This window comes from Theobroma umbraticum, unplaced genomic scaffold (genome assembly GCF_002168275.2).
Source record: "Theobroma umbraticum cultivar Fairchild unplaced genomic scaffold, ASM216827v3 scaffold_44.0, whole genome shotgun sequence".
Lineage (NCBI taxonomy): Eukaryota > Viridiplantae > Streptophyta > Magnoliopsida > Malvales > Malvaceae > Theobroma > Theobroma umbraticum.
The window spans coordinates 3,209,539-3,234,512 of NW_018397255.1; the positions used below are offsets into that span (position 1 = coordinate 3,209,539).

The window sequence follows — 24,974 nt, forward strand, 5'->3', positions numbered from 1 at the left end:
TGTTTTTTTGATGGGGGAGTTTTGTTTTGCGTTTGTTTTTGCCAGCAAACAGGTTCCTCTTGATAAGTCTAAAAGTTATTGGGAAATATACCACTCAAACGGGGTATATGAACCAATAGCTTTTGTGACTGCTTCCTCGATGTGAAGTAAAGAGGATTGCTTTTTCTCCTCGTTTGGAAATGAATGATCCTTTGCTTGTCAAAAAAAAAATTATTATTTTCAAGTTTTCATCCCTTAATAGCAAAAGATGTATACAGAAGAAACCAATCCTATAACCACTACTGTTGTGAACAAAATGCATTCATGTATCAGCTTTTCATACATTCATAACTTCTGGCTCGACTAACATCAAGAATAGCATCGAATGTCTGAACAAAGCTTAAGCATCTTCAAAGGCAAACTGGATGGAGAACTTCCCTTTTCCACTATTCAGAAACAACCAGATCAGAAAAAATTTTAATACAGACATCAGCTAAGTTGAGTTTGCCTCATTCTCCTTTGCAGCAGCCTCTTCTTGAAGCTTCTTTCTCCAGTACTCATCAAGGGGAGGTCCAAATATTGCCTTCCCAGAAACGACTCCAATTCTGGAAAATCCTAGTAGTCATTTACCTCATACATAAAAATCATGTATAAAATCAGGTATATAAGCCTCCCACGAAGCTCTAACCCTATCAGGTGTGTCAACAGAAAAAACAAAAAAAGGGAATGCAAAGTTGAAAAATCCCAGTAGCTCAAAGCTCCAAATCTTCCCAAAACTTGAGTACCAATGACAGATTGAGAACTAAAGCTTTTGGGAAGCACCAAAAAGAAACTTATCTTATATCATTTGAGGGTCATAAAGATCAGATAGAAACCAGTACCAGAAAAAAGCAAAGGATGACTTATCAAAATAGTGCATATAAGGAAATTCTGATCTTGCCTAAGATAATGTTGCACAATCCTCGTAAACAAAAGTTCTTTCTGGTGCTAACAAACAATAACCTATCAAGGAACAAGTCATGTTTAGATGCCATTTTATAGAAAATTCTTGCTTGCTTCAATTTCTACTACTCTTGTAACTATTAGACATTACTTCCAGTCCATATTAATGGGTTCCCCCCAACAGCTAGAATTCAACATTTCAGCTCACAAATCCACAGCAAAGACGAGTTTCATTAAACAAAATTTGACAAGGGAACATTGCGTTATCATCAATTAAAGTTTTAAGCAAAATTTAAACTTGGGAACGTTCTTCATGCACAGATTCAAAGCTGGGTACCACTAAAATATGGAAATCCCTATTGATATAAAAGGAAAATTAAACTAAAATAAAAACCACAAATAAAGAAACTTACATGACTGCTCCAATCACCATCGGGAAAGAGAGAAACCTGCTTCTTCTAAACATTTCTATCCACCACTCTTCAATTTAAGAGCCTTCCTCTTTTCTTTTTAACTCTTCGTGATGGCTTTTGCTCTCAATTTTTTTTTTTTTTTGGTGGATTAGTTTCTCTAACCTCTTCCAATTACAGGATTTCCCAGGGTTTTGGCTGAACAGTCTTCTGTCTTTCTGAATCGTCTTCTTTCATAGAAGAAGAAGCAGGCTTTAAAGCCCATTAAGGGTCCATTAGGCCCAACTGTTATGGGCTACATAGATCCAGAATCTGAGTTCGTTTGCTTTTTATCAACCAAACTCAATCTCTATTGGGTTACTGCAGCTAAAATCACCAACTGTACAAGGCTAAATCCTATAATTTCCTTTCTCTTCTTTTTTTTTTTACTTAGCTTTTTATTTTATTTCCCTTATCTTCATCTCTCTCTCTCTCTTTTTTAATGGACATGTGCATCTCACTTAAATATACTTAATTGTTATATAAGATTTCATTTCCGCTGTTCATTATTTTTTAGTAAAAAAAATTGCTTGATCAGTTGAATGAAGCTGTGTCAACTTCAGAAGGAATATTTTCATTTGGGAACGTAATATGGCAAGCATTAGGCAAATTAAGATAGTACTGGTACAGTTTAGCTAATACCATTCATCAGTTCAAACCCCATGATCAGTTTACCAAAATTAAAATATCTATCACTAAAAGGAAATGTATATATATGATGATTATAGTAATGCAAAGAATATCATGTACAGACTGCCAAACTAGCTATATTTGCCATGTTTGCCGCATTATCTTAGATTGGGTATGACTGTTGACTAGGTCTACGACCAAGAATTTTAAAACATTTGACCAAAAAGGTGGTAGGTAATATGCCTATTCACATTAGCATTAGACCACCACACTAATATTAAAATTAACATCTAGTTATCCTTATTCTCATTTTCATTATTATCTTAATTAATTCACCTAGCGAGGACCTAAGATTGATTCCCACACGCATTGCAAACGCGTAAAAGAGATATGTTTAGCTTTACTCTTTACACAAATAAATCAACTATCAGACTTCTGTCTGAGTTTGAGATTTGTTCATAGCTGAGCAGCCGTGTCAGTATTGGATAATGTCCTAAGGAAAGCAAAGGACGAGCACTCATTTAGAATGTTGGTTTGCATTGTCAAAAGCTAGGGGTGGGGGTAGCCAATTGATAATGGTCCATGAACCGATCAGAAATGTCAATTACCCTTTTTGTTTTCTAGAAATGATTTGAAAACTCCTGCGTGGAATATATAACTCAACAAATGCAGTGACAAGCATGTTGATAAGACAATATTGTGACATGGCAACTTTGTCAAGGATTCTCATTTATGTTCATTCCGGCTTTAACAGTGATACATTTAAAACCCATCATCCAGGAGCAGGAGTGACATGCAAATCTAAATAAAAATTTCAACTGTCAACTATATTGTCCTATCTTCTGCAAACTGCATAAGCCTGCATTTAAATCCACAGATAAAGCAGAAATGCCATTAGTTTTTTGTTCCTTTTAGTTGGGATCCTGCAGGATTCTTGAACCAGAAGCGTTACAAGTTATTTTGGTGGTTGACAAGAGACGAATATAATATACGAGGCTAGCTTTAGGGGGACATGCAAAAATAGCTAGGTTGAAATTGCTTTCGGTTCCTTTTTTTTAATTTGAAAAATATTGATCCTACTGAAATGTGCATGTATATTGCAATAACTGAGACAAGATAGTCGTAAGCTTTCACTTTTTTCTTCACCAATGCTATATTTGAGGTGCAAAGTAATAATGGCATCATAGAAGAGAAGGAAGATCCTTCTAGATAGACTAAGATTAAGGAAGATTTAGTAGTTCACAATTTTTGACCTCCCATTACATGGAATATTATAAGAAGAAAAACTGAAAAAGTGATTCAAAGATCATGGTCCCTTTTTTCTTTCTCACTTCTTTTGGTAGCATTGGAATTATCATTTCCCAATCTCCCTCCTTGCTGTAAATCATGTTTCAGCAAGATTTCAAAACTTGTAGGATTCTCTGTTAAGAAATTCAATAAAAAAGTAAGCTTGAAATCCAGACACTGTTCCAGCCCGGGGGGAATTTAGTTAAAAGTGCAAGACAAAAGGTTATCCTCTTGCTTACAAATTTCAACCTTTGATGTAAGCCTGTAATTAGTGAGTAATTAAATTGGTTGACACATTTCCACTGTTAATTTTTCTACCTTGGTGCAAAGGGGCAGAGAGCAGTCAATAGTCATCTCAGTGTTGAGAAAAAAAGATCTCTTAAAGGAAAGTCCTTGCATTAACAAATATTTACTTGAACTTAAGGAACAAGGAAGCTTCACTTAAAGTTGATGGAGGCATTATAAATCACAAGACAATATTTCTATTTTATTTTCTTTTGTTAATACTAGTTTATAAGGGCACTATTTGATAATAAATAAATAAATAAAAAGCTTAACAGCTGTTCCCAGCCCCGCATTAGCAATTATTTTGCTATCATGATTCATGAATATTGTCTAGCACAGGAATGATCCTTGTAGGGAAATATTCACTTACCTATTAAATAATATATTTAGCAAAAGCATTCCATAAGCTTAATATTTTGATAGAATTACACACCAAATTATATATTTAGCATTACAAAAAATTTTAGAAAAATATACAACAAATTCAAACTATATTTCCAAAACTTAATCACAATGGAAGAAATATACTTCTGATGGCATACCCCAGGATGTAATCAAGGAAGAAACAAACGCAAGAAAGGTGCAAAAACCTGATTAATTATGTTGTTATAAGATAATTAACAAGCATAATAAATTCATAGTTAAAACAAAGAGAGAAAAAGCCTCATCATGGCTTCTGCTTCTGAGTATAGATATAGTCAATATGAGCGGCAAGAGTTCTTCTCATCAAACATTCTTCTTCTCCAACTCCTTCACAGCTATCTTCAACCGCCCCAGTATTCTCTGTCTCAACACCCTATCAAAACCCCAAATCATTAGTATGAGTTTAAGGGGAAGAAAAATGAAAAAGAAAAAGAAAGAAAAAACTTAGAATTCAACTAACCTCAGCTTGGGTTTTTGCAGGAGACTCGTTAGGGAAAGCTGGGCCAGAGCGGGAGGCAAAGGATAGAGTGGAAACGAGGAGGAGGGTTAGGATGAAAAGGGTGGCAAGTTTAGCCATATCTTTGCTTCGCTAATTAGGTATTAAGGAACAACTCAGAGATGATTAAGAATTTATGAAGATAAGAGAAGAGATAGGGAAAAGAGAGGGCAGCGGGTGACAAATATATAGACAAGGAAAAGGCTAAAAGAGACCAGCCAGGACAGCGTGTGAACTTAAAGAGATAGGAAGGGAGGACTTCTGATAACTTTAGCCGATAAATACCAGTAGGGAAACAAGAATGATATAAAATTGGGTACTCTGGAAAGGAGGGAAAAAATAAAAAGGAGAGGCGGAATTAAAGTAGACTGTAGGAATGAAACCGAAAACCCAACAGAAGAAACGTTTTGAAATGTTTTATAATTGCCAAAGCTCTGTTTTGGGCTATGCTATTTATAGAATAACTTAGCCAACTTGCCTTGGTTGAACAGGAGAGAGACTGGAAAATCGGATTTGTTTGAACTTGGAATATAATACAGGCGTAAAAGCAGCCAATCAACGATGATTACTGTAGGGCTGGGACTGCCTTATTATTTTTATGTGGAGTAATGGAACATCTGTTTCATTCCTTGCTGTTGGACTAAGTACTATTTGTACGGCTAGTGATTCTACTCGATTTGATCTCAGCAAGTATTCTTTCTTTCATATATAAATATAAATTGAGGACAGAATATTGGAATTCGGCTTTTTGAGTGGAATGCATATATATATATATATATGTATGTATATATATGAATGAATTCACAAAAACACAATAGAATGAAATGTTTTGTTCTTTTTCCAGCACGATTTTATCTGTTTCACACTTTGTGATATTTTTCCTTGCATGCAGGCCAAACAGAGTAACCAGCCCAACACAAAAAACGAAACAAGGTTTGTGGTCCTTGGAATGTTGTAACACAATGTCCTTTATAAAATTCCATGTACCAAAAACAAAAAAAAAAAAGGAAAGGAAAATCACCTTAATAAATGGCTTACTGGACAAGATTAAGATAATAAAAATGATTGAGTTGAACCACAAATGCCTGCTAATATTTAAACCAGACTGAACATATTCATTAGGAAAACAGGAGGCCTTTGTTGATTAATTCTGTGTGCCATTATATCTTACAAACTATAATGAAAAGGACGGAGATATGAGGTTTCGTTCGGAAGCAAAACCGGCAACAAATTCCTTCCAATGCTAGCGTCCACACGAGCGGGCAGGAAAATCAGAGACCCGTACGTGCAATTATACAGGCTACCAAGTGTGCTGACTTTTTTAAGCTCAAATATATTATTCTTATTATTTCCTTTCTCTCTATTTTCTCCGTGGATGGAATGTTCTTCCAATTTCCCAAGTTCGGTTGATAAATCAAAATCATTTGACATGCACCCACAATCTAGAAAACCCTAGAAATTAAGACAATCTAAAACAAAAGTTTTTCTCTTCCCCGTACATTATGTCACGACATGTTAATGGTCTGAAAATCGCCCTTTGCCTTTGAGAAAACTTGGCAAATCGAATCAATAAGTGCCATAATAACCGATAGGGTTTGAGGACTTTTAGCATATGTTCATTCATTAATGGGGTGGCTATTGAATTTTGACTATTCCTTCGTTCTTTTCACAAGTAAAATTTTAGTGTGGTCGGTACGTTGTAATTACAAGCCTACAATCACCTCCATTGCTTTTCGGTGATTGAAAAGTATATGAAACGACAATTACGAAACTATAAGAAATAACATATAATATGATTTCTCATCTGAAATATATTGAAATAATTTAGATTGTAAATTGATGTCATCCTTGTGTAATCCATTTCATAGATGTTCATAGAATTTTCCCATCATGTAATATATTTATAAATTTGTAGTCCATTACATAAAGAGAAGAAAACAAACATAGAGGAAAACTAGTCAAAGACGTAAGATCAATAAAATTTTTATTTTTCACCCATTTTCATTTGTCTTAACCAACAAAGGTGTTGCATAAATTAAGCTTTTAGCTAACTTTAATGTCATCACATGCCTTAACAACTTCTGTCACAAGGGGCTAAGTGTTACTAAGTACAAGTAGGTCGATTATTCAAAGATGCACAAAATTCCAAATGTTATAATATATTGTAGTATTAATTATCAAAAGATATGTTAGTTAACTCTCGTGATGCTTTCCTCCTAGATTATCAATCTATGGAGGTTTGAAATGTTAGACTAAATAAAAACAACGAGAAGATTAAATCATAATGATTCTTTGGAGGCAAGCAAATGAACACATTTATTCTGAAAATGAGATTAATTATATCAACATGGTTGGTGTGTGTGTATTATATTATTAATGCAAGTCGGTTTCCAACATGGGGCAGCAGCGTATTCTGATAGATGACTCTGTATATATTCAGATCATACACTAATTCCGGTTTGACCAAAGAGATTGGGAGAAGAAAAATAAAAGCCAAAAAGAGAAAGTAAACGAAAGGTGGGAGCAAGCATTCAAATAATGCAGCCGGAAAGGAAACGAGATCAGATGTCTGTGTCGCGATGGGCGATGGGTGGTTGCTTAATAGAGATCTGATACTTGATAATTAGTCAAAAGAACAACTTAAAGGCGTTTCGGTTGATAACCTTTCGGTAGGAAAAGGCGAGTAAAGACAAGCTGGATATTCCCTTGATTTATATTCTAACTTAAGATTCTTTCCTCCATCACATGATCAATCCCAGCTATTTATATCGGAAACAAAGTCAATCTGCAAGAGCTTTCAATAAACAAAACGTTGTTGTTTTTGCTAGTTTATTGAACAAATTACTTCTTATTTCAATTGGCAGTTTATATATATATATATCGAGATATGGGAATAGCAAACCTATGCATGACGTATGTGTTGCGTTTCATCCCAAATCAATCACTTGGGCATTTTTTGGTGCATACTTCTGTAAGTCAAGAGGAGGAGATAATCTTGAGATGTTTTGTTTTCCATTTTTTGTGTATAATTGAGAAATGGCGACGGTGTCAAACTTTAGCCTTTGATTCTCTAATAGAGATTGGGAAAACAAGTACTATACTATACTTAAATTGTTAAATCCTTGATTATTTGTTACTAATAATTACCCTAAACAGTATAGTTATATCTTTTGCGCTCTCTTATCCAATTATTTTAGAATTGGAAAGATGTCATCATATGTTAGCATTACTCCGTAGCTGCAGCAGGAAATAAAAGCATATGATTAGACATTAGCAGAGCAGAACACAAAATCAATTTCTGTCAATGGTTGTAGCATCTTACAGCATTTTCCTTGTTCCTGTTCCTGTTCCTGTAGTCCAATGGAAAAATTATGTTAAAACCATGTCTTGCGGCATTTTACATCTAAGTTCGGCTTGAGTAATAAGCACGCTCAAAGATTTTGCTTCTCTCTGCTTTCAATTATTAGGCACAACAAAAACAAAAACAAAAACGAAAAAAGAAACAAGAGAGAATAAAAAGGGTAGGGAGTTGCTTTCTCTTCACATGACAGTAGCATATATAAGACTGCTAGCAATGATGTCTGTCTGGGCTCCATACTGTGAAGAAAAAAGAGAAATGGCCAATCAAAGTCAGCAAAACCAATCGATTCATATTCTTTGAGGCTCTAGAAGTACAGTCACGCTCTGGTCTTTCACAGTGAGAATCCATGACAAATTCCGTAGACTTTGTTCGTGGTCCAACTCCTTTGCTGCAAGGCATTTTTGCAAAAGTTGCCAGTCTCTGGCATATTGTATGAGTCCCCAAGATTTCTATGGATCTATGATTTCCTTACTAACAATTCCGGCCAGGAAAACAAAAAACTACTCACAAAACGATAATGGCACCCATATTTCATGTCTAATTGTACGCATCGTGGGCTCCATGAGGGGAAAAAATAAAACGTATGGACCAACACAAATAATCAATGATCAAAATCTTTCTTTTTCTCTCTTTGTGCAGGGAATTCTTTTCTTCTCTTTTTTATCAGAGTAAAGCAAGATCTTGACTGCAACATGTAAACACAAGTAGGCGTGGCTCCAAATGCACGAGACTTTAGGCTTTGTATTACATAAACAAAGGGAGAGGCTTTCTGTCGATATCTCATTTGTCATTCCTTTGAATCTTTGATATGTGTACTGTGTACATGAAGTTAACTAAGAAAAAAGAAGTATGAATCCGCATGTATGAGCACGTCCGGTGAATGATTCCAACAAGATTTGCAAGTACTTGATGATCAGAGTTGAGTAAGCAATTATAAACAAGGAGTTTCACATCACGAAGAAGATGAAAGATCTATTTCATATATTGATGAGTTGCGTGGATCTTGTATCTCCCTGATGCAATTGTCGGTGGTAATGAAATGTATTCTTGTCTGTTTAGGGCATTAGCCGTTAGCCGTAGGGCAGCTGCAACCCAAAAACGATATATCCATGTTATCTTAAACGTGATAAAAAATATATGTCCATTAAAAAAAATAGAGTCAGCAAAGCTTTTGTACAGCAAGTAATCAACATACAATAATTTAGAAGAATATTATATAATGCATGATTGAGGTTTGGATTGAAGACTGATGTGAACTTTACATCTAACGTAGTCAAAATTCAGAAAGAGTATAATGTTTACTCTACGTTTGCAATATGAACATAAGGCCTCATATTTTATGCCAAAGCTATGGCTTCTCTTTTCTGCTTATGTTATTACTTCCTCTAATGAAAAGTGATAAAGACAAATGATAGCCATAAAGATCTTCAAGAATCAAAACAAAATTCTATGTGGGGTTAATTTTGACATGAAATTCTTATTAATTGAGACCCACCAAAATCAATGTGCACAAAATTTTAAACCGACTTTGAAGGACAGCATTGTAGATATTGAACTGACGTGTCTTACTTTGCCCTACCAGGCCTCCATGTTTCGACCCCAAGTGTGAGAGCCTAACATGCATAGCCGCATTGGGTTTTTATCGATGTCTCACATCAAATCGAAAGCAGAGCACTGAGGATATTATTAGGCCATTAGTCAAACGCCATTCAGTTCACTAAAATTAGTTATGGTGTAGCTTTGCAGCCATAGCACGTCAGGTTGGAAAAGGAAAGAAAGGGGAATGTCGTTCTGTGTACTTGCCACATGTTAAAATATTGTTCACATGCCAACTCCATCTTTAAGCCATGATTTTGATGGTATATACGTGAAACAGGTAACTATTGCGAGTTAGCGAGAAAGTGAGAGCAGTTTAGGTCTCATTTATTGCTATATTGTCGTTGATTAGAAATATATTTAATTAAATTTACGTAAAAAGTGAAAATTTTAAGGGTTGTATAGCCTTTAGTGCGTGACTTGAGTTTATTTTGTGTTATGTATTCTCCTTTACTCACAAAGGGAAAAAAAATACAACAAAGATAAATGGTAACAAAACGAAAAATTATATGGAACTTTGGGTGCAAAATGCAGGCAACATGTTGGTGACTGCTCTCAACATAGGACGACTAGGATTGCAGTAACTATATACACCTCGAACCCCTAGGCCCGGCCCATCACTGACAGACTGGGCCAATGGATGTGTAAAGGAGTGTTGAACAGAAGGCCCATGCTCGATTGCGTAGGTCTCTGAGTACCTCCCTGAATAAGACAACACTAGTTGGTTTTTTTTTTTTTTTTTTATAAATAAGCATAAGTCTAAACAAGTTGATTCTTACGCTTGAGAAAAATTAGACTCTAAAGCTTCAAACTCTTCTAACACTTAGATAATAAGTATTAACAACCCTCCTGCATAAGAAAAGATACTAAGGTTATGATCAAAGGCAGCAATATATACCTTTTGTTTATGGATTTGATCAACATATGATAATTTATCTGTGCGGCATTAGCTATGGCAGGCGGCCTACAAGTCTGACTGGTTTTTGGATATAGCTTGAACCATAATTTTGGAGTTTGACGTTGTCCTAATCTGACTTGAATTGTTATTTTTACATATCAAATCACTAATTTTACTTAATTATTCAAGAGTAGACTTAAAATTATTAATTAAATTAATATTTGCAAGCTTGGACAAACTCTTCGAGATTGTGAAGCCACCCTTAACCAAACCCCAGCAAATGTAAAGGTCCAATTGAAGGTTATGTATAGATATCAAGCATGTGGGCACGGTACACCTCCTTAATTACTTTGTTGATTCTCAAACTAAGTTCTAGGCAAAGAATAAACACTCAGCTTATGGTATTGGATTCTGATGTAAACCCTTCAACTCAACCGGTAAGTTATACTTTCCCTGATTCTTATTTGTGTTCTTATTCCTTATAAAAAGAATGGTGCGAATACTCTTTCCTTTTGAGTGCTTGAAAAGTCCTTGCCCCCAGTAAATTCCGATCAAAACCATAAATTATTTTCCTTTGGGTGGGGGGGTGAAATGTTATCCAATGAATGAAAAATTAATCAACCATTAATTGCTTCGAAGAAAAGGGGATGATGATTATAATTAATCTCCTTGGTGCCATCAACCATTGCATAAGCAACACAATTAATTAGAGGATGTTGTTTTATTAATCTACCAAATTAAGTGTAGCACTATTTATTTGTATGCATCACGTAATAATCCATAATAAATCAAGTTAACCAATCACATCCTTTCATAACTTTTTATTTTTAACATTAAGCTCCTATATCTATTGCATCGATATATAATAAACAAAACAAATCCCTCTATTATTATCATTTAAATAATGCAATACATGCTATCGTCATCAATATGTGGTTGTGAAATTTATTTTGGTATAATAATTGAGAAAGTTTATAGAAGATAGAGACAGTACATGATATTTTCCACCTAATGCAACTAAATAAAACATAGTGATTAGTGATGACATTAATTTCTCACATAATTACCAACAATTTAAGATGACACAAAATTTTAGCCTTCAAAAATATAATTAACATGCATGCAACATAATTATTTGACTTGTATGATCACTTCGATATTCTTTTTCTCTTACAGCATTATTCAAGGCTCAAGATTGAATAGTGTCACTATTACATTCACAATTAATTAATAAACGAAATATGGACCGATTATATATAAAGGCACGTAACGTGTTGATTGTAATTAATAATAGTTTATTGATATTTTTGGTATAGAATATGCCATCCTTATACAAATTTTGATAGAACTCATCTTTAATCTCAAAATATGTTCACATTTTGGGTTTTTTTATTCAATCATTAAGAACTCGATTTCCAATTTTTTTTAGAGGTTTTACATTTCTGACTGATGTGTGGACTGCTAGCTACCTTGCTAATCTTGGCAATATATTTCTTTGGTGAGTTTGACATTCTTGCATGTTCCTTCCCTAGTTGTTATTGCATTATGTGTTTCCTCCTGGGTGATAACTTTGCTTGAGTTAATGCGGTTTTTAGTGTTGATCCGGTTTCTTATATAAAAAATGAATAGAAAAAAAACCATCTAGAAGCAGGAGAATATTGTATTCCTGTAGATAATTGTCCTTTCCTCGTGCTTTAGGTTTTATTCAAAGTATCTTAGCCAAAGCAGCATTATTAAGCATCACAATTAGGATTTCTTAATATCAAAGCAGTTAACTGGCCCCTTGATAATGATTAATTATGATGCCATTGTGAAAAAAGTTATGCAGTAGAGAATTTTTTTCCTTTTTGGCCCATTGGTTTCCTGCTAATATTCCACCATGCCCCCTTTTTAAGCATGGCTAGGCATTTGTCTGCCAATTTTAATATCAATTCAAATGGATGCTTTTGTTTTTTCCAGGGCCAGGAGCTGGACCAACTGGTGCTATTGTAAAGGGAATCCGGACAGTCCAGCGATCAAGCCGCTAGGGATTCAGATTTCTACAAGCCAAAGCTGTGTTTCTGCCTGCAGAAAGGTGGATGGAGTGGCCGCATGGCTCATGAATGGTGTTGCTGCAGCCTTCTTCATGTCTCTAGAGCGATGCTCTTGCATTCATATAGACACCAAAGATGATGCTGATGATATCCAATTACTTGCCCCTGATTCGCGGAGATGAGAATCTTCAACAAGACGATCGAGGTAAAGCAAGAAATCCAGGAAAGAACTAGCTGGGTCGGAGAATAAATACCCCTAGATGTAAAGCCAGATGATTGGCCTAATTGTTTTCTTGTACATTATATATGTCATATATGGCTATAGTCATGCAGCTTCTCAAATGAAAATTTGATGTGTATCAGATGATATCTATCCGGAGAGATGAAATCACTACCTTATTTAATCATCAGAAGGCTAAACCTTATCTCCCATATTATGGATGAAATTTGGCAAGTTCTTAAACCATTTGAAAATTTGTGACAGAAGACTGGATCATCATCACAAAATTTCATAGCCATTTATCCTGATTGACCACTTTGATCTGGGCCTCTACCGCTGTACTTGATGGAAATATGAAGCCTTATGATATCAAGGGAAATCTTATCAATTTAAACAACTTGCTTTTTTTCCCCTAGTGATATATCTTTTTTTTATCTCAAATTGCTTTTGATTTTCTCATTTATTTAACTTGAAATTGACTTGTTTTTATTATTTGTGATCATGATTGAGCATACACAATTACTTTTGAAATTGGTAAAAGGCCTAACCAACCCACCATGTCTAATCCACAAAATTAAAAGATAATTGGAGGATCTTGAAATCTCAGCCATCTATATATACATATCCATCTCTCTCTCATTGCACCCATTGATTAATTATGAGCTGATTTGTCTGCAACTTTAGTGCAGCTTTCTATTAGAGCAATCAAAATCTTAAAATGTGAAATCAAAAATCAGATTGCTCAAATTTAGGGATCCCCTGCCATATACAATAAGGAGGTCTCTTAAATGAATCTTCTTTGTACAATTAGTTTTATCCAAGTACTATTCCAAAAAAAATAGACATAATAACGAATGTTACAGTGACCATATGATCATTGTAACTTTGTAGTCAGATAAAATCAATTAAAAATTAATAAAGTTAACATGACCCTCTTTTTCAACAGTAGAAAGTTGAAAAAGAAATGATTAATTAACAATGTTTATGTCATGTTGTTATAGTGTTTTGAACTGTACTTGGCAGAGTTAAATTTTTAACAGCTTTCCTTAATCTAACCACTACTCATTGTCTGAAAGGACAGGGCACGTTTCCAATTCTTTTGACTTCATATAAGCCTCTCTTTCCTTTTTTTGTATGAGTCTACTGCATTTGAAATTCACTTGTTGCGTGTTAGATTGATTTTCTAACACGATCGAAGTCATGAGATAGATGTTGCAGTAGTGGAGATCTAAAAGATTTAGCATTAGGATAAGAAAACCTTGGATATAAAGAATATCTAATGAAGTTGAAATATGCAAATTCAAGCACTAAGTATATATATATGATTGCGGGATAGGAATGGGGGAGGACTTTAGGCGTTCGGGTCTTCTTGCCATCCGTAATAGCAGCAGTCAGTGCAATGACAGCCACATAAAATCTGATTTCATGTTCAATTTCAAAAATTTGATCAACAGTTGATTATGGTTGACCTTGGTGCCTTCCCAAAATTAACAAGGAAGAGGTACTCTCTCTCAGATTGGCAAATGACCTTAGAATTGTTGGTGAAGCCACTAAAATGCAGATGAAAGCACTCATCCTTAAATTGATTTCTGAATTCTGTTAGTTGGCCAGCCAGAGAGCGAGTTTAGAATAAACAAACAGTCTTTCCCTCTCTCAATACTACTGTTCATGTAGTTTAAGTGGTTGTCCCACTAGTTATGATCAGTTAGAGAAATATATGCTTTGAGGCAATCTTATTTTTCATGGAGGAGTCTGTACTCTGCTTTATTTATTTGAGAGATCAGATTTCTGGTTAGAAACATTGAAAAAATATAGTTTTGAGCTTTGACCGTTTACATTTCGAATCTTGAGCATTTATTTTGATAATTACATATTCCAAGTAGAAAGTATGCTGCTCTGAGTAACACAAGCTCCGAGTAAAATTTTCCCTGGAATACTTTTTTCAATGTAACATGCACATATGGTCCAGTAGCAGGTAGATGGGTGGCTGTCGGCTACATTCATTATGGTCCGATGCCTGACTACAAAGCTTTTTCCACAGTGAAAGTGGTCCAAAACAAGCCTGGCTCTTCGATATTTATGAGAAGTGTTGAAAAAGGTTCTGGTTCATTTTCCCTTGGATGTATCTTGCACGTAGATTTTCCCATGTGAAGGATAAGGTCAATGGCTGTCTTCTTCGTTCGGCCCCCGCCATTAAGACCCTAAGCAAAAGCAAAAGCTACCCTTGGAAGCCACTTTCTTTTATCCCTCTCGGATTACATTATTATTACATTTAGGCCGCGCCCTTTAAGTTTCCATCTCCTCCCTCATCACTCCATTGGCAACCATGTTCCTCTTTTTCCAAATATATCTCAATTATTCATCCCACCGCTTGGATAGATACCCAATTCAGGAGGCAGTTCGATTTATGCTACCAGACATATAGATGAAACACCTTTGATTTTATCGAATCTTTCTGCCATAAACTAGGCAAATATATACATCATCTTTATTAAGGTATCTTTAACAAGAAATGTGCAATCACTAAACACTCTTTGTCCCTCAACCACTGCTTTTCTCCCACACCCAGAGGAAGTGAAGTACCTAAGTTGGCTGCTTTGTATAAGAAACAACTAACTCCCAAAGAATATTCTTTCTAAAACTAAATTCAATAGAAAATTTTTGTCAGAGTCATAACGTTATGACATGCATGGAGGATATAAGAAAATGTTTTAAATATAGGTTACGTGTTGGTCTTTGGCAAATCAAACCAATTTCTCAAAGATTAAGTTATTGAAAGAGAAGTGTAAAGATTGGGCAGATAGAGAGGTTGGGAAAAGGGGGAAAAAAAAAACACTGGCGTCCTTTTGCCCATGTTTTGTGATTAGAGCAAAAGCTTTTGAATGTCGGCCTCGTGCTAACCATTCATTAAGCAAACCTTAACAATGAGTTTTGGTTCTTGTTTCCTTTCTCTTTTTTTTCTATTAGTTTTCCTTTTTCAACTTCAATGATGATTCTAGTAAGAGCTATAGATTCCCTATAATTAATATTTTAATCTCATTTTCTCTATAATATAAGTACTGTATTAATGATGAAAATAACGTTGGAAAAGGGTTACTTAACATTGCTAACTCCAACAAATAATACTAACATTGTTCAAATAAGGAATAAAACAAGAAGAGACGGTTGTTCTTCTTCTTTCCAAATTTAACACACAAAACAATAGAATCGAACTTGATATATCAAAAAACCTCTTAATTTTCTTTATATTTATTGTTTATTGATCATAAATAAACTCACCGTTTACTTGAGTTAAATTGAAATGGTAATTGAATATAATTATGTTAAATATCATAAAATTTGAAAGTCAAAACTCGAATTATTTTATTAATATTTAATCTTAGAACTGTTAGTTGTAAGTGACATATTATCCATAAATTTATAAGTACCATAGTCAATAAAATTTTAACCTTTCTTTGATTTTAGCTTTTGACAGGGCAAAAAAACGTCATTGATATTGATATCTAGTTTTAACACACTTTCAATTAATCAGAGACCGGTTTAGTGGTGATGACGACCCAAACATTTTTATCATACCCGGTTCGACTATTCAGAGCCCTACCCATAAGCGTGGTTCCACATCAGCATTCTCTCAAACTATTGGCTCCTCCCACGCTCACCCTATCACACTCCGCCGCGTTTACTCCAGGGAACCCACACTAATTTGTTTCTTCATGATTAAGAAAAAAAAAATCAATCTTTTCAATGGACCCGTTGGCTTATGTCATCCCCATTTGCCCCTTTAAAAAGTTTGCTAAACCCCACCATGGTGCCACCTGACTCAAAAGTTAATTTCTACGCATATACGGTTTACATACGTATTAATTTCCATAATAAGTTTGTTTACGGAAATGCCCTTACATTTGCATAATTCATGCAATCACGTGGAGCCCACAATGCCCTCGAGTTTGTCCATAAATTTGAGCCCCCGACGCTGCATTTCTTCCCTTTTCCCCTCCTTCCTACCTTCTCCTTGTATTTTTAGAAGCTTTTGGTCTGTCTTTCTTGCTGTTATATTTCTTTTTTATTATTGTCGTTATTAAAGCATGATGTCCACTGTTCCGGCCAATTTTTCCCCTGAGCCCATGCTCGGCAACGACCTATTTCCTGCTTTCGAAAGTGGCTTCACTCCGTGGGATTGCTCGGAACTTTTTTCCACGACCCTGTCAACAGGACCCGCGAGATCGGGTTCCGGTTCAGATGAACCGAATCAAAATCAAACCAATTCGAACTCCGGTTCGGATGAACCAAACCAGCCGGTTTCCATCGTCGACGAACGGAAGAGAAGGCGCATGATATCGAACCGGGAATCAGCCAGGAGGTCACGGATGCGTAAACAGAAGCATTTAGAAAACTTAAGGAACCAGGTGAACCGGCTTAGAATCGAGAACCGCGAACTGACCAATCGTTTGAGGTTCGTCTTGTACCACTGTCACCGTGTAAGGACAGACAACGATCGGCTCCGGTCCGAATATAGTATGCTTCGACAAAAATTTTGGGACATACGCCAAATTTTGCTATTCAAGCAACTGCAGCAGTTTTCATCTGCATGGCCATGCAATAACGTTACTGCCATGCCCGAACAAACCCCACCATTAATCACTTAAATATACTTCATATATATTTAACTTGCAATAATGGCATCATTAAAATTCTCTAATACGAGAACAAATTTAGTCCCTAGTTAGCTCTCTATTTCTCTATCTCTCATCTCTTTCTGTAAATTAAACAAGGTGTCAGATAAAGAAAAATGGTGGGGTTTTTTGCTTTTCGGGTGAATCCATATTTTTGCAAACAGGATGAAAAGGAAATGGTTGTTTTGAGAAACCAGAGTATTGTAGTGTAAAAAGAGTTAGTCATCAGTGTTTGGTTTTTACTCAAAGTATTTTTGTTGTTTTCTTCTTGTTGTTTAATTGGCATTGAAAAGTTGTCAAGTTTTAAGCTCTCCCACTTTACATTTATACTACAATTTGGGCCACTTGTAGTGCAATAAGCAAATCATTGAAACAAACTTATAATAATCTAAATGCCAAAAGTCTCCAAGTTATCAAATGCTGTCCCGCTTTGATTTGGTACTCATATACACATACAAATAATTTAAGTTTCCTTCGATGACTTTAATGACTCCATCGAGTTTGGAGAGACACATATGAGAAAGTCTAGAACGCCCTTTGGATCTAACATAACAATGATATTGTAACCCAAAATAATTAAAGGGTAATGCCGTCCTTCCAATTTGTGACTGTTGGCATAAAGTGGAACGGGAGATACCCAAATTAACAGTCAAGCAATGGTCTTATTCTTACAGCTTGGCGTTTGACATAAGATTCCAACTAAGTTCAAAAGAAGAGCTTGGCCAATCAGCATTTGACAAATAGTTCATTTAAAAGGGGCCATTTCTTCCTAATTAAATCAAGAACCAAATAATAATAATAATAATAATAAAGTCAAGGAGAACTCAACTCCATCACAGACAGCGAATATTTTCTTTTTCGTACTTCAAAACAAAAAACAGCTCTCAACCCTTGTTTTCTTTCCCTGCTAGAATTGATTGGTTTTGGATTAAGTACACAGAAAATGGGAACTTTAGTGCGTAAATAATAAAGTGATAAATGACTTTATTATACTTGAAAAAACAAACAAAAAATTTAGAGAAGAGGGGCCCACAAATTGTGGTCTTGAACGTAATCCAGTCTGTTAATAACAAAAGAGGATGCTTTCGTCATTTCCAATTTAGATAATTAATTACCCCTTCATCAGTAAAAGTATAGATACATTAATCTAATTTACTTAATTAATTCCCTCTAGCTTTTGTTTTTTCTTTCCTTCTTTAATGTCCAGGAGCACACTACGTTATATTGCGCACTGGATATTCCCCGCATATTATTTTACTAAGATATACATCTCTGATATATTTTATTTTTTTTCCAGCCTTTAATTACACATGCACAGTATCTCCCAATAACATAATTAAAAGGAGTATGAAAAGTATTGTAGGTAGTTAATTGCCCTTATGATGACGATATTAGCTAGGTATTTAAATTGCTCCTTGCTTGATTTATGATGATTACAGATGTATGAATTATTTTTCTCTTTTGTTTTTGCTGGATAGTTTAGTTTTTGTCTTTAGCAATACACTTGCCGAGAGCCAAAACGCTAATTGAAAGTTGAATCTTAGAAACTCAATGTTCCTCTCACAGCACGAATAAGGCTACACTAGTTATACACGTACCGGCCGTTAGCATTGGGAAAAGCTGGGAGGCACATCTGTGAATAGAGCTAAGGTTGGCTGGGGCCAATGGTCCTTTCAAAACAAAAGGTTGAGTGGGTTACTATCAGTGGGGTTAGGTACAGATTAGAACCCATATCGAATCACTTGAAAAGAAGCATGCTTAGGGTGTGAAAGGTGTCCAACCCTTGTCTCTCCCTTTCTTCACTAGCAAGTTATCAAGACCCCAATACTTGGTTTTCAATGCTATATACATTAGTTTTCCTTGGATGCCCACATCTAGAATTGTCACGCTTGTACGTAATTTAACTAGAAAAATCAGCATGGATTCCTCTTGATATGCCTTGTTAGTAGAGGACAGATTTTTATCACTTCATAGTAATGGAACTCGTGATTAGGATTTAGACCTAGAGTATATATTGGTACCATTTCTCATCTAATGGTTCGTATTAATTTTAGTAGCATTAATTTTACTATGACTGGGGACTAATCATGAAGCCAAGCTACCAAAATTTTGGGTTAATTAACAGCCCCTTCTTGTAGTTAATTGGATAATTCGCGCTTTGATTTTTTCTTCAAACAGGTTGTTTGTAAGCTTGATTTTGGTTTGATTCTTAGGTTTTCAAAGTCTGAAGTACTTCACTTCATCATTACAGATATGGCTGAAGTGGAGAAGTACAAAAATTGCTTTCTTCATAAATGATGGTCCAGAATTTTTCACTGATTTCTGATATAAATGTTATCTCCTACCCCCCTAAAGTCCTCTCAATGAATTGGGTTTCCTGACGACGTGGCAAGAATTCTTTTGAAGGATTCTTCTGGGCTTATCGTAGTAGTACTTTGGATCACTTTTAAAGCATAGACATGTGATAAAAATGCTGCTAATATAAAGAGTAAAGATTTTGGTCATCTCCTTACACCTAGGAACTTCCTCAGAGCCTGGAACTTTCATCTTCAGCCATCTGTTCATTATGTGATTTAATTATAGGCTAATAATGAATCCCCTTGCCGCCCCCCGAGTTTCAGCGCTCAGAATAAGACCTCGAGTATGCTAAGTCGGTCAAGAATTTTAATTTCTTTCCAAATTTTGTGTATATTTTTAATATAAATAATAAATTTTATTCCCATAGGACTCTGTATTTGTTGAATATTGACTCCATTGTCTGAAAACCTTGGTTCTTTCGTCCATATTTATATATTTTGAACTTAAAAGTAGCCTAATAAAGGTGTGTCCGTGGATGGACATGAATGCTTTCTCGGATAGAGAATTGAAGATTTATCCATGCGTACTAGGAGCACCCAAAACATGACTAAATTCCTTTTCTTTTTTTAATATCGGCGTGAGATCTTTGCACTATCTTCACCAACCAATCCCAATCCAATAACTTTGTCGTTGTTGATTAAGTTTGCTTATGATTGTGATGGCTACTTGATTCACCATTGAATATTGATCAAAGAATAGTCTTTAACAAAGATCATCTTTCCTCTTCAGCTCATAAAAGATTTTGCTCTATCTTAAATTTTCCCCTGTTAGTCCAGAAGTGTTACTGCGTCTGCCACAGATCGAACATGATACTGGGTAGAAAAGAGTAAATTAATAGTAAATGCAATAAACCTTATGAAAGAGTTGCTTCAAGAATTTATGCAGGACGTTTCAAATGATTTTGGGTAACCTCAGAATTTCAGTGATTGCCTGGCCAGCTTGAGGTAAGCCTTCAACCATTCTTGCTTTCGAAACCTGACAGCCGTAGGCATTGATTCATTGATTGATGGCGATGGACATGCCAGGAATCGCATAAGGAGGATGCTAAAAAGACTTGCTCTGGTGAAAAGTCTCCAACTGTCCACAATATATCAGGATAAAGACTATCACTTTATATATCAGAACATTAATTTGGAAGAGCGGTATTCAATATCCCTTCTCTTATGATGACACAAAAGTATGTCGGAAAAGGATGTCTCTATATTTGTTTATGCCATAACATGCATAAAAGATGGGGCTCCATGTTCTTAATTTTCCAGGTGGTCCGTCACTAGCTTGTTAGAAGTAACATGGATGGCGGTTGCAATGCCTTTTCTTGATACCGGAATCTAGTGTAGGTGATCAAACATGATGTCTTAGTTTATACCCAGAAGAAAAAGAAAGTTGGTAAGGTTGTTGGAAGTGTTTTTGGCTTAAAACATGAGTTATTCAGTTGGTCGGCATTCTAAGAAAGAAATGAGTAATGCCTAGGCTAATTAATAGATATCATGAAGGGAAGGAAGAGAACCATCGCTTATTTATTAGCAAACTTAATTCGTTGGAGAAATCAAAATCCCCCTCAGCAAGCAAATTAAGGGGAAGGTATGTTACCACAATAGAGGTGGTGAACTTGAAAAGGCAGCTTGTCAAGAAAAGATCACAGCCAAGTGTAATGCAGTGGTGGAAAGGATTTGGTATAATTGAACATTTGAGTAGAAAATAGAAGGGGAGGATAAAGACTAGGAGCTCCTTCCATTGCCTTAATCTTCATTTATATAACGACCTCATGATTTGACCACTCCTCGAAGGTTGCAAACAAGATTTCTCAGGAAGAAAGTTAAGCCCCAATGATTGAGAAGTAATTAAGCAATATGTTGACGGGGATACCGGTAATACAATGATTTTGGTGTTCCATAGAGTTCCCATATATGTTTGGTGGCAGAGTAGAAATATGGTCCTTTGGCAAGACCAGAGTTTCCTATGAATAATTCAGTTATGCATCAGATGTCAGCATACATATAAGTAGCACCACAGCATATAAGAGAAAGATTATATGTGTTCATATCTGTATGAAATGATGTTAGCTTTCAAGTTTTAATTGAGTAAAATTCAACACTATATATCAAATTATATGTCGGTTGGAGAACTTTTGGACATCAGCAATCAGTCAATATCTATAATATCAGGAAAATTTTAGACAGATATGGACTTTTCATACAGTCTCTCCCAATAAAACTTTGTTGAAGTAACTTACATTAGAAGCAAGATTAAGAAGTAAGAAATTATCTAACACCTTGACCATTTCAACACGAGATTTTAAGAAGCTTTGAAGGAGTTATACTTACAGACTTACACTGATTGTTATGGAGGGAACCTGGACAGTTGAAACGTCTCTTTTATCTCTGATGCTTCAAAAGCACTATGCCAAGATCCTTCAAGAATTTGCAGGAAAAAAAAAGCATCACATGCAAAACTAAGTCTGGATTGATTCTCATGAGCCCATTGGCTGCTTTATAAGCCCAGGAGTTCACTTCTTTACAAACTTGTCTGTTTAAACATAACTCAGTTGGTATATAATTTAATAGCATGAGGTAGAAACAGGAAAAATGCAACAATTAATCTTGTAGAATTAGTCATTGATCATTAGCATAAAGAAGATCATAGAATCCAAAGGATATTGATGTCTTCCTTTACCTATCATTACAACAAATTTGACTTAAGACAGTATATTTTTAAAATATGCTACCAAAATATTTTTAATAATGCTTTTTTTATGTTTTTTAACATTTTTGTAGATTTAACTTTGTTATATAAATTTTTAGATGTATTATGAATAAAATGTAACAATAAAAATTGCATACACTAATCACTTTTTTATGTTGCTACTAATAAATGTAAAAAAAAATGAAACTAAAAGTTTAAATAGTTGCACTTTTTAAAATTTTACTATACAAAAAAATATATCGCTTAATCAAGTATGATTAAAACTCAATTTTTTTATAGTGTGTTTAAGTTACTTTATCATTTGCATGGATATGAATTTTGAATGTTCTAATTATGATATGTTTGGTATTCATTTGATGTTAGACATTACGCTTTTGATTCTTGCCGATAAGTAGTTTAATTACTTGGTTAGATTAAAACCTTGCTGCATTGATAATTGTCTTCAAAAACTTCCTTAATTTATCATTTCCAAGTTTCTTACAGACTATTTTTCAATTATTCACCAGAAGGAGATACATATGGAATTTGGCCCTCACAGAATGCTGACTATGTAATCAAAAACATACCTCACTAGCAGAGAGAACCTAGGAAAAGGTTTTGGTTTACAAATTTTATAACATAAAATTAAAAAATAAAACTTGTGTATTGAGTTCCAGAGAATATATAGACGAAATTATGTGTCAATTTGGTAAACTAATGTTTGTCCTGATTTAGAATTTCAAAGACATTTACTAAAAACAGGACTTACCTCTTCCATTTTCAATGCTTGATATCAAATTGATATAATTTGTGAATTAAGGAAATATCGCAAAATGTGATTGAAAGTAACAGTGTTTTTTTTTAATATTTGAAGAAGGAAGATTCAAATTTTACTATTTTTGAAAAAAAAATTATACATTAATTAATGAATCAAATACTCGATGTTAAAAATAAGTTTGAAAGCAACAAGATAATCCTTCCCTATAGACGCTCTACGATAAATTAAATACCCATAAAACTAGCCATATATAGTATATGATTTCAATGTTTGATAACAAGAAGGTGCCTGTTAATACGTGATAAAAGAGTAGAATTTCGTTGTAATCAATAGCTTTTATTACAGCAGCCTTTTATATGCCTTCAGGAATTTGTTAACGATAAGGCCTGACAGGCCAACACAAATTTACCTATTCCTAAGTTGCTCATTGACATTTTTGTAGCCATCCACAACGAAGGACTTAAAACATATTTTGAGAAAACAAATTATGCTGTTCTTTAATTGTGAATATCATGTTTCAGTTATATATTGTTTAATGTGGAAGAGATAGCAACAGTCACACTTATTGCAGTCAGAATTTTTTTTTTTTAACTCTGGCACAATTCACCCTAAAATAAAGTATATAATAGTTATAATCATGAAAATCCTTATTTTATGACATTTTAATTCTTTTACTTATATAATAAATTAAAGTGTAAATTTATTTGAAATTTGATTGTTGTAGTTTGGTAGGAGTTTTTGTTCGAATTTTAGTATGAATTTGCTTTTTGATTTGAGAAAAGAAAAAGAAAACTATGTACACAGATTGAGACTGATTAACCATATGTATATGTGAATGCAAATTATTGGTAATATAATCAACAGGATGCTACTGCATTTGATAAGCTTTAATTAGTTAGAAGAGTAAGTAGTAGAGAGCATGGCATGCTTAACAAAAAGAGATGTTTAGACATAAAAGAAAAAAAAAAAAAAAGAAGCTGTGCATGTGGTTAAACAATTTCCTGTCTACCACGAATTCTATCTTTAGGAAGAGGTGGGAGATTAGATAACCTCACCAAATTATCACCTCTAACATCACAAGAATTCTTGCATGAAAAAGTAATAATCTTCTTCTTCCTTAATTTGGAACCGTCAGTTTTCCTACCTTCACTTGACCACTTGCCATTTCCTCCACCTTTGGTGCACTCCTTATAAGCCGCAAGAAAAGGGTCCTCCTGCCACCACCTCAAGCCTTTCACGGAAGTGCTCCTCTTCGGAACCAGCTGCATCGTGCACGGCGGAGGAGGAACTTTCTTGTCATGAACCAAAATCTTGGAGCCACCAGCATCAGAAGGAGGAGGTGTTTGGTTAAGGGCATACAACCCTATGACTATAGGGCACTGATCCTCATAGTGGGTGACCTTGGAGACCCCTGGCTTGTCCTCCCAAGAAAAGGGTATATTTCCTTGTGAATGAACCTTTTTACGACTCATTTTTCTATTGTGAAATGAAGCATTAGCTGTTGCTTCATATATACATATATACACAGAGAGGGAGGCTATGAGAATAAACTTGTCACACAATCCACACTGTCTAACGACAGATACATATTTCCAAAGAGCAAACGAATAAGACGTGAATATGAAGCAGCATTTTGCTTTCAAATGAATTAAGAAAAGAGATGATGAAAGTAAAGAAAAGGAAAGAAAAAATCGGCCAGGTTCGTTGCAATGTGTAGCTCCAAATATCTAGCAGAAGGCGTTAAAAGAGCGTGTTTGTTAATTTAACGGCCTTGACTTGACAAACTAATCCCAGTGGTTCAGTCTTTGGGTAGGTAAAGGTGGATATAAAGCATGTAATCAACTAATAAAGTGAAACTAAGTTTTAGTTAAGAGCAGAATTTGA

General features: G+C 34.8%; 3 protein-coding genes across 3 annotated transcripts; 1 reads left to right on the plus strand and 2 right to left on the minus strand.

The window, feature by feature from the left end:
* Positions 1-3,997: 3,997 nt before the first annotated feature.
* LOC110409361 (phytosulfokines 3-like) lies at positions 3,998-4,925 on the minus strand. The gene is made up of 2 exons (XM_021418675.2): positions 4,456-4,925; positions 3,998-4,368 (listed from the first exon to the last, which is right to left on the minus strand). Exons 1-2 carry the CDS (start codon positions 4,570-4,572, stop codon positions 4,240-4,242), a joined length of 246 nt encoding a protein of 81 aa, XP_021274350.1. The 5' UTR covers positions 4,573-4,925; the 3' UTR covers positions 3,998-4,239.
* Positions 4,926-16,668: 11,743 nt separating this feature from the next.
* LOC110409414 (uncharacterized) lies at positions 16,669-17,646 on the plus strand. The gene has a single exon (XM_021418749.2). It carries the CDS (start codon positions 16,685-16,687, stop codon positions 17,243-17,245), a length of 561 nt encoding a protein of 186 aa, XP_021274424.1. The 5' UTR covers positions 16,669-16,684; the 3' UTR covers positions 17,246-17,646.
* A 6,433-nt stretch (positions 17,647-24,079) lies between these two features.
* On the minus strand, positions 24,080-24,562 carry LOC149527597 (uncharacterized). Its single transcript, XM_089782504.1, has one exon. The coding sequence runs from the start codon at positions 24,560-24,562 to the stop codon at positions 24,080-24,082; it is 483 nt and encodes a 160-aa protein (XP_089638630.1).
* Positions 24,563-24,974: the final 412 nt, after the last annotated feature.

What these genes read in the sequence shown, in the direction of transcription:
- LOC110409361 (XM_021418675.2), bottom strand. Translation starts at nt 4,572, where the DNA reads ATGGCTAAACTTGCCACCCTTTTCATCCTAACCCTCCTCCTCGTTTCC. An exon ending in CTGCAAAAACCCAAGCTGAG is followed by an intron (nt 4,369 to 4,455) that starts GTTAGTTGAATT and finishes GGGTTTTGATAG; the next exon opens with GGTGTTGAGACAGAGAATAC.
- LOC110409414 (XM_021418749.2), top strand. Translation starts at nt 16,685, where the DNA reads ATGATGTCCACTGTTCCGGCCAATTTTTCCCCTGAGCCCATGCTCGGC.
- LOC149527597 (XM_089782504.1), bottom strand. Translation starts at nt 24,562, where the DNA reads ATGAGTCGTAAAAAGGTTCATTCACAAGGAAATATACCCTTTTCTTGG.